Source organism: Serinus canaria, chromosome 1A (genome assembly GCF_022539315.1).
Source record: "Serinus canaria isolate serCan28SL12 chromosome 1A, serCan2020, whole genome shotgun sequence".
Taxonomy (NCBI): domain Eukaryota; kingdom Metazoa; phylum Chordata; class Aves; order Passeriformes; family Fringillidae; genus Serinus; species Serinus canaria.
This window is the reverse complement of record NC_066314.1, coordinates 44,940,000-44,952,997: the sequence shown is the minus strand read 5'-3', so window position 1 is coordinate 44,952,997 and position 12,998 is coordinate 44,940,000. Positions and strand designations below refer to the sequence as shown.

The following is a 12,998-nucleotide window of genomic DNA, read 5'->3' as shown; positions in this document are numbered from 1 at the left end:
AGCTGCCGAGCCCCGGCTGTGCGTGCCGGGATCGCCGCCCGCGGCGGGCGGGCGGGCCCCGGACGTGGCGCACCGGGCGGCGATGCGCCAGCCGCGGGCAGGGGAGGGGCCCCGGGCCCTGTAAACGTGGTGCCTGCGGGGCAGGGCGGCCCTGCCCGCCTCCGCCCCAGCCGCTGAGGCCGGAGGAGCGCGGCGGGTACGGGACAGCGGCCGCAGAGAGGGGGAGATGGGAGGCCGGAACTGCTAGGCCTGGGGGCGTCCTACGGGGCGGGCTTGGAGGGGATGTGGAGCGGAGGGGGCAGTCGGTCATTTTGAAGGGAGCGGAGGGGGCAGTCGGTCACCGTGGGGGGAGCGGAGGGGGCAGTCGGTCACTTTGAGGGAGCGGAGGGGGCAGCCGGTCACTGTGGGGGGAGCGGAGGGGGCAGTCGGTCACTCTGAGGGGAGCGGACGGGGCAGTCGGTCACTTTGAGGGAGCGGAGGGGGCAGTCGGTCACTCTGAGGGGAGCGCAGGGGGCAGTCGGTCACTCTGAGGGGAGCGCAGGGGGCAGTCGGTCACTCTGAGGGGAGCGCAGGGGGCAGTCGGTCACTCTGAGGGGAGTGCAGGGGCAGTCGGTCACTTTGAGGGGAGCGGAGGGGGCAGTCGGTCACTGTGGGGGGAGCGGAGGGGGCAGTCGGTCACTCTGAGGGGAGCGCAGGGGGCAGTCGGTCACTGTGGGGGGAGCGGAGCGGTCCGGAAGGGTCTCTGGGGAGCTGCGGCTCATCCCTCTGTACAGCACCGGGCTGCGAGCTGCAGCCGTCCTTTCAGAGCAGAGCTGTTCTCTGGCAAACTCTTTCCCTAACTACTATTCAGAGCTCTTTCTGTTTTCTCCACTTCTACTTCATAGTATGTGCTCTCGAACCCAAAGATGTTTTAAAAGCTTTAAAATACAAGTTTTCTGTTTTCGTGGCTTCTTTTGTTTTGGTTTTCTTTGGGTTTTTTTGTGGGATTTTTTTGGTGGGTTTTTTTTTGGAAATGAAACACTTTTTTTCCTCCATGCTTCAAGCTCAGAGCGAGCTTCTTAGTACTGTGGCTCAAACAGCTCTAAGCTACCTGCATGTCAGATTAGACTTTAAACAATGCCTTTTACCCCTGTACATGACTATGTAAGTATCTCCAAATATTTATATTTTGATGTGTGACTAAGCAGCAATGCTGCAAAGTGAGCCAAAAAACCAACACAACAGTTTGGTCTCAAATTAGGCTAAAGCAACTCTGCCAAGGATCAAGTCTATTCTGAGCAGTATGGTGGAAGATTTTGGGCTTAAAAATGACACTCTGTACTTCACTTGGACGGTTAAAATATGAGCTGGAGATTCATGTTGCCTCAATCTGTTCTGACCTTAATTTTATCAAAAGGAAGTTACAGTTTTTCTTTTTTCTAGAGGCATGATTTCATGAATCTTCTGAATTTTTCTGCCATGACTTTTTGTTAACCAGCATTTGTTATTTTACAGATGACATGAAAGTCTTACAACAGAACTACTAAATTAAAGTTTGATTTGCAAATTTATTTTTTAAATTGAAAAATTAGCTTTCCCCTTATAGTGTGGCATAGGTAATAATTCTTTTTCAAATCTACAGGTAAAACACAAGTTCTTCAGTGAAATTGCTGATGAACTTGTGACAGTCATCAGCTACAGAAAGAATTATACTTTTAATCCTTGTAATTTTAAACACATATTTAAAATAGCTTATTCTACAGCAGATGAAATATTTCTGGAAAGATGAAATTAGCTTAAGCTTGGAAAGTTAGTTCAGCTGGAGAAAATATGAAAACAGTTCTCTGTAATATAGAAAGCAAATTTAAGTATTATCATACTTTACAGAAGTTCACATAGCTAGGAAGCATAGTGAACACCAAAATAAGCACGTTTGGTGGTGTATTTGTGGACTTAACGTTTATGTTTGAGGATGTTTAAAATGTAAGAAGTAAAAACTAGTCCTTTCTGGGTGTTTTTTTTTCTAGCTCTCTCCTTTGCTTCTGCATTTTAAAACCACAAAATGTCTGAAGTTAAGCCAAGGAAAAAAGGTATTTCTTCATCCAAGACCAGTGAAGGTTCACAGAAGGCTGAGAAGCACAGTAATTATGGGAAGCTGGCAAGTCCCAGGACCAGCAATAATCACAGTTCCTTTTGGATGGACCCAAGAACGAGTTTGAGTATCATTTCCCTTGTTGTTTGCCTGGTGGTGAGCTGGTAGGTAACCCTCTGAAGAGAATTCCAGTATTTTCTTTTGTATTCTGTGGCCTGTATGAATTACATATTAACAGAGTGCTTGGGCTAAGTGTCTGCAGAAACTTGTTAGAGCCAGAGGGATCCAGGAAAGAGTGGCAGTATTGGCAAGCATGGCAACATGGGTGTGCAGTGAGTTACTGTAGAAGCTCCATCTGTTACATCCCCCTGAAGGTGCCTTGCTCATGAATTCTAAATACCTGCTTTGGAGACTGCATCTACCTGGAGAGCAACTTAGGCTGACAGGAAGTTTGGCAGGCAATAAGTAATTGGACAGAAGAGGTGAAATAGAGTTTTCTGTAAATAATTTGCTCAGCAGTGTAATAAATTGTTCATCAGGTGGAGTCTTTAGTAAAGGTCAAATACTTTTGTTAAAGATGTTGTTTGAAATCTTTGTTAAGATTTTAAAATACCTTAGCAGCATCAGTGCCTTAGTTACCTTAGCATGCAGTGTAAAAGCAAAGACATCTATGGATGCTTCCTTGCTCTCATACCCCTTCTAGAAGATAACTCCAGTGTCAAGACAGATCAATTTCTTTTTTTTTTTTTTTTTTGTCATGTATTGATGTAGCAAATTCTGTGAACACAAACCCCTCCAGTAACAATTGACTGTGAATCAAGTCCTATATACTTAATATATACTAATTAAGAAGTTATGTTTTCTGTTTATTTACTTGAAATTTGCAGGTTTCTATTTCAGCAGTCAGGTCAATTTGCTGATCTGGAAAGAGAGTACAATTTTTTACATCAAGAAGCTGAAAAAATCATGGATGTGGGAAATAAAGTAAACTTAATTTCTGAAAAGGTAATAACATCTTAATTGGATGATCTTTGGTGAATATTTGTCATTGCTTACTTCATTGTTATTTTGTTAATTTAATTGTTTTAAAACAAGTTTTCAGAATGTGTTTTACTTGTCTGTGAAGAGGCATTTAGAGACTATTTCATGTGACAAAGCATGTCAATCCATGCCATTGTTCCAGTGTGCGAATACAGTGGTTGTATCTCAGTATTATTTCTTAGAAACGGAACTATTTTTAAGAACTTACATACATGCACATTTCATTTTAGCAGTCCTCTCTCGTGTGCAATTCTAACATACATTGATTTGAAGAAAATTTACCGGTATTTTATGTAGCAGACCTGGTCTAATGATATGAAGACATAAGAAAGTGATAGATAAGAAAATACAATAGTAATGAAAAAAGATATTACCACATGTGACATTATCAAATAGAAAATCTGTGCTGGCTGCTGAATTATCCCTGATACTTACAGATAAGGATGGTAGCACAGCATGGCTCATGCCAGTGATTTTTGTTTCAGCACTGATCTCAGAATAATGTCATTTATACATGATGTAATTTGGATATTTATATACTATACTTCAGATTGCAGAATGTTGCATGGGATTCACTGTGTTTGGGACACAAAAAAAACAAGTATGGAAAATTGCACATATGCTATAGAAGTTCAACAACAGACATAGCTTTTTTCTGTGACTGTTTCATGCTAGGTTAATCAACAATATTTTAAAGATGGAAACACCATGGAGGAGCTTTGTAACAAGTACAGTGGTTTTTAAGAGACTTCATTATCTCTTAATAAATGAAAAGGGTTTTCTGTTCTTACTTTTGTTAAGTAGACACAGACATTGTTTTGTGTTGTAAATGCAGCTTGAGTCTTCTGAAAGTATCCTGCGAGAAACTGCCTCATCCATCTCTGTGATGACTGAGTTTGGGCAGGAAATATCTTCTCTTCATAACACCATAAATGATATTCAGAACAATGAACAGACTCTATCTCTAAAGATGCAGAGCATTCATGAGAAGTTCCAAAATGTTACAAATTCCTGGAGAAGAAGCCTGGATGAAATGAACACTAATGCTAGTGGTTTAAAATCTGAAGCAAAGTCCATACATACAGAAGTTACTTCCAAAATCAATGAAGTTGACCAAAGAATTAAATCCCTTGCAGAAAGAGTAAAAGATTTGGAGGACAGTACAGCCAGAAATATCAGAACACTGAAAAAGCAAGAAGATGATGAATTCTCTAGAGTTGAACAAAAGCTGAACCTGGATGCAAAGTCAGTTGAAAAGCTAGAAGAAGAACAGAATAGTCTGGTAGCCAAAGACACAGAGCTGAATCAGAAACTTGCAAACTATGAACCTAAAATTGAGGAGTGCAAGACCCATTTGCCAACAATTGAAAATGCTATTCACTCTATTCTTAAGCTGTCAAGTGACTTGCTCGGTATGGAGAAAAAGATAGAGGACTTGAAGACACAGCTGTATGCTGTGGAAAATGACATGTTGAAAACTGTTTCTGATACAGTGGCCATGCAGAAGGCTCTTGAAGGCCTCCAGTCCAATGGCAGCTTGACCAAAATGCAGCATGGACTAGGTGTTCTCGAAACAGGGCCTGACATAGCAGTGTCTTCAAAAGCAGAAGAAGTAACTTTAGAAAGCTTTAACTTAGATATTGACCAGAATGGGGATAAGTGAATTTGGTCTTGGGTTTTTCATTGATGAAAAAGCACTTTTTAATAAATAATGTGATTTAAATCTATGTCAGGGATAGCTGATGTACTGTCATTGATCTTAAGATCATTGGAACAGCTTGAAAAGTTGAGAAAAAGGGTAGAGAGCAAGAAAGTAATACTTTGTTATAGAACGAGAGGAATATTTTCTTAAATTAAGTATTATTTTCAGTTTATTTATTAAAAGATCTTTTTTTATTAAAAATAATTTTAAGCCATGTATTTAGATTTAAGGGAAAAAAGTTCATATTTTTAGTTTGTTTAGCTTTCACTGCTTAATTTCTTTTGTTGTTACTTTGTGTATTATTTTCCATAGACTTGTAACACAGTGAACAATGAATCCCTTATTTCTCAGCTGAGATAGCTGTACCTTGCTTTTAAAGTATTGTACACCATAATGGTTTCGTGTTGCAGGAGAGCACTGAGTACATTTTTATCAGCTGAAGCTCAGATACAACAAACACCCTTAGAGCAAACCCTAGGGAAGTACCCCCTGCTGAGAGCCTTGTACTGTTCTGGTGTCTATAAGCTGGCATTTACATAGCAGCTGGTTGTTTTCATTTTTGGGTGGGCTGTTTTGGTGCTTTAGAAACAAATTTTAACCTTCTTTTTTCCTGTAGAATGTTTTTTGTTCAGCATCACGTATGTCCTGTATTGCTTTGCATTTGAAAAGAAAAAAAAAATTAACAGTGTCACTAACATTCTTTCCCAAAGTTTGCTGAACCAAGAGCTGCAAAAGTAATTCATTAAATCAGTGGAGTTATGTGCTTGGGAGTAGGGAATATCCAGTTTACCCACAGACCTACTTACACGTGATGTAATACTACCTTGTAGGCCTGATAGATGTTTATTGAAATTTGGATCTCAGGGACAACACAAATTGCCTGCAGACTTAATGGCTTGATAATTTTGTATTTCTCCATAAAGGAGATTGCTTAGTAGAAAGAGTATGAACACACATGTATGACTTAATCAGACCTAATTTAAATTAGTCTGGGTTTGTAGATTAATTGTTTAGAACTCCACTGAAATCTTCACTAAATGAGTAACACTGCCCATTCAAGAGACTATGAAACCAGTGTTTCTCAATGTCATCAAACTGTGTTGGTTTCATATAATTATTGCTTATGTATGAATTTCTGTTTACAGTGATACTCAAAATAAAAATATATTGTAGTGAATTTCCCTGTCCTGATGCATAATCTAATTCAAAATAAACTGTTCCTCCAGAAAGGAGGAACAGAGTAAATACTTTAGTGTTCCCTGTCCTATTAGGAAAAGCTATGATTTAAAGAAATTGTTTTTAATATTTTTCACAAGTGTGTTCCAGTTCTAGTGTTTCTACTTTGTATCATTTTGAGGCAGGGTGGTGGGAGTGACAGTGGTATGATCCCTAATCTATCATCAACCTCAACCCTACTGAAAGGTGAATGTGCAGGAGATTGAACATGAAATCTTCATCCTTGGAAGTGTTAAGTAGGAGACAAGCACAACTTTCCACAACCTGAATTTTGGTCTTTTGAGCAAACAGTTCTGAGCTATGGAGGAACAACCAGCACTATTGAAGAGTTAAAATATTGGTTTCTGGGATGATATTTTTACTACTAATGTCCAGAAAAGGATTAATATGAAACTAATTCTAGTCTCATAGAATGTGTTTCAGTTTGCCTGTTTGGTGTTTTTTCTGTTCAAGTTCTACCCTGACTTATTGGGGATTGAATTGGATAGTATGACTCTGATAATTTCCTTTTTTTCCTCTCGAATTCTAAAACCAAGAACCAATCATGAGAAAATAAATATAAAAGAGTGAACTAGCACATCAAGACAAACATCCATGATTTTTTGGCATGAGCTTTCCTTCACTAAAATAGCTTTTATGGAGACTTAAAAATTCCAGTGTATGGAAGAAGATTCCATTTGATGACTTGTGTTTTCAGGGGTCACCTTGGAAAGTCATATACCACCTTCTTGTAATTTTTTGTTGTAATAGAAGAAGTACTAACATTTATTATGTATACTTACAAGAAAAAAAAAAAATTGGTTGTGTTGTAACAGAAATAGGTTTTCCAGAGACAGGGTTTGCACTCAAATTGAATGTCAGAATCGTAAGATATTTCATTAAAGTATAGCTTGAATTTTGACACTGAGTTGTTAAGCTAGAAATGTTTTTGTATCCCTCTAGTGTGAAAAGACTTGGAACTTAATGAAACAGCTGGAAGATCTTCAAATAATTTCTCACATTAAATATCTGCAGGAAGATATTAATACAATGAAAACATGGTCTAGCAGCATAATTAAAAAACAAGAAGAACTGGAGAAGAATTTAACAAGCCTTTTTCATGCAGTTTCAAGCGCTGAACAGAATGCAGCTTCTGTAGCAAAAAATGTAACATTGACAATTGTGACAGTAAAAACTGACATAAGGCGCATTTCAGGCCTGGTCTCAGACATGACTGCACTGACAGATTCTTTGCAAACACTAGAAGATAAAGTAGAAAAAGGTGAAAAGGCAACAGTAAAAAATATAGGTGACCTCCTTACCAGTAGCATCGACCGAAGTACGAAAATACAAAGCCTGGCATCCAGTAATGCAAGGAAAATCGAGCAAATCAAGACAGCACTGGCTGAGTTAAGGAGTGATTTTAACAAGCATTCCAACAGACTTTTGAATCTTGAAGGTGACAGAGCAAAAGTTCTGAAGGCAGTTACGTTTGCTAATGATTTAAAACCTAAGATGTACAAAGTTAAAAAGGAGTTTGCCATCTTAGAGCCCTTAATAAATGACCTAACACTGAGAATAGGAAAATTAGTGGAGGAGGTCTTACAAAGGGAGAAGGAAATTGCTTTACTGAATGAGAAATTGGCCAATCTAACAAGAGCTCAAACCGAGATCAAGGATGTGAAAGATGAAATAACCAAGATTTCAGACATTAATTGATCACTGAAAGGCCACTGCCTAAAGAACAGTGTTTGAGAAGTGTCAACTCCCATCAAGTGTAGTACTGAGAAGACAGACAATATTTAAAGGCTTCATTTAGAAGCACACCTGAACCTGAAATTTGTCCTTTTCCTTTGAACAGGACAGGAAAAAGTCATACTTATTTCAAGGGAGAAATAATAATGTGAACAAAAAACGTACCTCTTTGCATGTATTTTTCTTTCTGAAGAATGAGAGATGCTATATTTAATAAATTGTTTGTTTTGTACAATAAAGCAGTGTTAAAGTATAAAATTATGTTCTTAGCTTTAGAGTTTGCTTTCATGAAGAAAGCAGGACCCAAGAATGACAGATTCTGGTTTTGCTTTGCTGCTGCAAAGGAAGGAATAGAATTGTGGTCTCCAGCTAAACAAGAGGTAGTCCAACAGCAGTAGCACTTTGTCTCTATTCACTCTATGATTTTTGTAAACTAGTTTCTTTTTAAAATAATATTCAACAAGGTAAATGCAGTGAAGCAAGAAATGTTCAGAAATATTGCTGATGCCTTCCAGAAAGTTTGTCACACCTTTAGATGGAATAATTTGCATAAGGCTTTGTGTAAGACTTTTATAATTGTAAAGCAAAATTACTGTGCAGCACCGTTCTGTCGTTAAAACACAGAATGCTCTATAGGGACAATGCTCTGAAAGACCTAATAATGCTGCTGCTGGCTTTATCCCAGTGTCATAGTGTCTGCTCAGGAATCCTTACAGTGTCAGTCATTGATTATTTCTTAGTCTGTGAAATACTATAGTGAGCAGCAGAATTAGCAAAGAGAAGCTGCTTATATCCCAAAAGGCTACTGCTATTAACTACTGGGACTATTTAGAACAACAGATTTGAGACAATTGAAAATGAAGAAGGCAGTAACAAGATAGTGGGAATGGTTTTAGCAGAGGAAGGTGGGGGAGAGAAGTGCATTAAATAGGAATAAAAATGGCTATAAATATCAATTAGAAGTGATACAGCAACTAAGAAAATCCCTGTAAATGAAATTATATCAAGAAGTGTAAGTATATATTAAAGCCTTTATAACTTTTCAGTTGGCCATACCTTAACATCTTGCAACTAGACACTTGATTGTATGGAAGATACAAGCATTCCTCTCCCTCACTATTTTCATCCTCATTCAGCATTCCATGTCTTTTGGTCTGCTCCATGTTGCTGGTCTTCTGTACCTTCTTTGCTTCATTTACCCACAGTCAACCTCCAATACTTTGTTTAAAGTTTTCCTCTTTTTGGTACAGGTCCATTCCTATCTCCCCCTTTTTTCTTCCCCTTTCCAGCCCACCTGACAGCTGGCAAAAATAAACCTGTCAAAAGACAAGTTTTCCTAGGAGCATCCACAGATTCTCTACCAACCCCTGTCCCTTTGCTCTTCCACACAGTTCTTAAGTGAGCTCCTGAAAATAACCAAATGGTATTTGAAGGAGGCAGCAAAATTAAAGAACAGCCATGGTAAAGTATGCATTGCCTATCATACCTGAAGCAATGTATGTACACATGCACATACACCTTAGGGGCTTTGAGGGTTACATAATGAATATATTGGGGATTAAACACATCATAGGTTACAGTCATTTTATTCGCTTTGCTTTCAATTTTATGAATGCATCATTTGTGGTCAGTAGCCAGTAAGAATCTGGAGAGGCAGAACTGGAGAACTGGTAGAGCAACATCTACACAAGTGATGTGGAAAAAAATACATTTCAGTTGCACAGTTAATCTGAGCAGCCTTCACACGGCAGAGGTCTGTCTGCATGAAGAGAGTGTACTTACTCCTTGGAACTGTAACCAGAAAACAAGCCAGGATAAACAACTGTAGATTTCACTTTCAACCTCCAAATTCTAGAACACGTCTCTGAGTGAAAAGCTGAGTGTACAGTCCTTGGAGTGTGGTCTCTAAGGGAAGTTAAGCATGCAAAAAATGTTACAGGACCATCCATTTCCCTTTCCCTTTAGATGTATGCAGACTTCCTGCCCTTACTTCCCAGGATAATCCTCTCAGAAATTTTTCTTGCTGCAAGCAAGACAAAAAAATCACAAAGGTAAAGTTTACTTGAAAAAAATATTTTGGAATGATCTGTATCTCAAGTTGTCACACCACTGTACTGACCTCAGCAGTAAGGCAAGTGATTGGAAATTCTCCCACACAGGTATTACAAATCTCTATTTGCCCTTCAGGCACACATCTCCACTGCACTAAAAAATGGAAGTTTTATAGCAGCTTTGTAATTAGATTGCTCTAAGCAGGGAGGCAGAGAGCTCCTTCTACAATGGAAAATTTGAACAGAGAGTGAGGTATTTTTCAAAAATTTAAAGCAGACAGTAACCTTGCCTCCCTGTTTTAGTACGGTCAGCACTGGGGAGAGTATTGGCTCAGTGAAACTACAACCCTTTAGTTCATGTCTAGGGTCATGCACTGATACTCTGCAATTTTATCAAATGATTGAGAGATTCATGTAATAATGAAAATTACCGCTATGCTACTTAAAACAGATCATCCCATTGAGCCCAAACTGTAGTGACATTCAGGCCATCTTTGCTTTTAATTTAGCTTTTAGATACAAAACTGGCCAATTGAAAGGAAAAAAAAACAACCCAAAAGCCAGCAACAGCATTAAATGATCAGTGATGAAAAATTACACAGGCAAATTAATCCTCAAAGAATAAAATCTACTTTTAGACACCAGAACGTCTGCACAGCCAAGAATTTTCTGCTAGCAGTATCTCTCTCCCTAGAACTGAGTTACAAAAATTGAATTCTGTAACAAGGCCATGCAGCTATCAAGCTCATCTACCCAAGGTACTCATATTTGCTATAAAAAAGCAGGATGTTTATTGTTTTCACTGTGGACTACATCATTTCTATGTAAAAATGTAAATGAGTTACAAGTTTTTGCATTATTACAGCCCATTTTAAAATGATATGCAACAGACATTTCCGCGAGTATCAGTGAGTGTCAGCACATTTCATCTGTCGAACAACCTGATACAAACACCACGTGCAAATGCAGTTGTTATTCCAAATTTATATATACGCTATGCTTTGAACCAGAAAGCTCATCTCAGCTCCAAAACCAGCAAGAAAATATGTTTTCTCCTTCATAAAATATACACTAGCAGCATATACATAATCCATGTTTTACAGAGCACTTTGGGGCTTATTGATGGGTCTGGAGTTACCTAAGTTCAAAATGGGGTACCCCTTTGGATACAGGACTTTCTCTGCAATGGAAGTGCAAATTCATCAAAAGCACCATTGCTCTATCTCAACCTTCCAAAAATGTACCAGGCATTGTGCACAAAGCAGTTATCAATGACAAAGTTGACCTTTTAAATGCATTTTAATACTACATTTTTCCCACTGAAGCTTATTTAAAATACCAGCAGGCAACCCTTTAAGCAACACCCTTTTTTAACAAGCATCTGAACAATCCTATGGCTGAATGTCAATGAAGCTGGCAGCTGCAAGGGAATTCTCTCCCCCTCTTGGGTTTTCCACTGAAATACAACACTGCAAGGAGCACTAAGTGTGTTTTCCCTTTCTCAGTTACAAAAGAGGAACTGTTGGCTGCTCCTTGTAGTCTTATCTCAGGTCTACCTTGATAAAATTATTCAAGCACGTTAAAAGATAGTTTCAGGTCTACCAGTGAGCAATAAGAAAATGGACTTAAGAGTCTCTTATTGTTGTACTTATTTGTAATAACTGTGCAACATTGACTCAATCTTAGAGAAAAATTGTGCGACTTTGCTCCACATACAGAAAGAGTCTTGAGAAATTTATCTCAGCACTAGATTGCTTGACAGACTACCTCACCACACGAGCCAAGCTTGTCTCACTCTTCTGCCAACCTTAAAATTTGTGATTTCTTCACTTTCCCCAGGATTAGAAGGAACTTTCAGCAAAGAAAAATTTACTGTGTTAAAACATGCCTCTAAAGAAACTGATTTTCAGTACACGAAAGTGACAGTTTTGCCTAGCAAGCTGCACCAGACACACAACTTCAAAAGGTGATTTAACATCAACAGTCTTAATACAAGTCATAGTAAGGGCTCTTCTCCAAGGAAGCTCTTGCAAGTATTTAATGACTCATTAAATAATTTCAGAGCTTCCCATTCACAATGGGGAAACAAGATTTACATACTTTTAGCACTAGATAATTTTAATTCAACAACAAAGTACTTGTACAAGTATTTTATTTAGAGTTAGGGTCTAAATTTGACTTCGCTGTGTAATGCAGGCAGAAACCAGCCGCTCTGAGTGCCTTTGTTACTGTCATGGTGACAGGGAAATGGGGTGGGTTCTAGCTTTTACTCTGCATTCTGAAGGGCAACAATTCAAAGTAAGGTCCAGCTTTCTTGTTTAGCATAATCATTCAAAATCTTGGAAGCTGGAGGATTTTCCCAGGGGGTGAGAAGCTCACTGCTACAAAAGCAGGCACATCTGACTCCAGCAAGATGCAGCAGTCAGTACATTTATGATATTCCAAGGGCACCTGCCCTTTTGGCTCTGAAGGAGCCGAGTAAAGAGGAAGCAGTGAACATAAGGAAGTGCCAAGCTAAATTCAGCATCAACAGCTCACACACTGTAAGGCAGCCTATCCACAGTACTGCAAAAAGACCACATCAGCTCCAGCTCTACTTTGTGAGCAAAGCAGTACTGGATAGGGTGCAGCAATTACCAACTGTGGGCTATCAAACAAGTGAAATGCAGAAGGCAGCACCACCTCCCTTCACTAAGACTTGAGAAAAAAATTCAAAAATATATACCTTAACATTGCCTTAACTGTCTCCTCTTGTGTGCTGAGGAGCATGTATTTCTTCACATCAAGGTCCAAAAAACCTGGTATGGCTCCTTGAGCTCCAGAAATACATGGTTCAACCACAATTTAGTATTCTACTAATTCAGAAAAAAATAACAAATAAAAAACTACAGCTGTAGCAAGTGTTGGGAAAAGCTGGCAAGTTTTTCAAACTCTACAATAAAAGACAAGCTATTTTTATTTCATTGTAAAGCTGAAGTACACCATTAGTAGTCAAATATATTTGAAAATCTTTATTAACATCAGCTTTTCTCTAGTTAAGAGGTAGCAACTACTGTTTAATTCCACAGGACAATCAGAAGGGCCAAGTTCTTTGGTGTGGTTCAAAGCCAACAGAAGCAGAAATTAGTCAAGTAAGCATAAGTTAAGTTGGGATGACCATCCC

At 38.9% G+C, this 12,998-nt stretch overlaps 1 protein-coding gene across 2 annotated transcripts; it reads left to right on the top strand.

Moving 5' to 3' along the window:
• Nucleotides 1-49: 49 nt before the first annotated feature.
• IKBIP (IKBKB interacting protein) lies at nt 50-8,045 on the top strand. 2 transcript variants are annotated; one of them, XM_030238585.2, is made up of 4 exons: nt 50-196; nt 2,007-2,235; nt 2,959-3,076; nt 6,993-8,045. In XM_030238585.2, the coding sequence occupies exons 2-4, from the start codon at nt 2,042-2,044 to the stop codon at nt 7,746-7,748; spliced, it is 1,068 nt and encodes a 355-aa protein (XP_030094445.2). In that variant the 5' UTR covers nt 50-196; nt 2,007-2,041; the 3' UTR covers nt 7,749-8,045. The 2 variants fall into 2 exon arrangements, with proteins under 2 accessions (XP_030094445.2, XP_030094444.2); XM_030238584.2 differs by lacking the exon at nt 6,993-8,045 and adding an exon at nt 3,948-6,951.
• The last annotated feature ends 4,953 nt before the right edge of the window (nt 8,046-12,998 follow it).

Bases quoted from the DNA above. Each gene is read 5' to 3' on its own strand.
- IKBIP (XM_030238584.2), top strand. From the start codon at position 2,042: ATGTCTGAAGTTAAGCCAAGGAAAAAAGGTATTTCTTCATCCAAGACC. The intron at 2,236-2,958 runs GTAGGTAACCCT...TGAAATTTGCAG, and splicing joins GTTTGCCTGGTGGTGAGCTG to GTTTCTATTTCAGCAGTCAG. The intron at 3,077-3,947 runs GTAATAACATCT...TTGTAAATGCAG, and splicing joins TAAACTTAATTTCTGAAAAG to CTTGAGTCTTCTGAAAGTAT.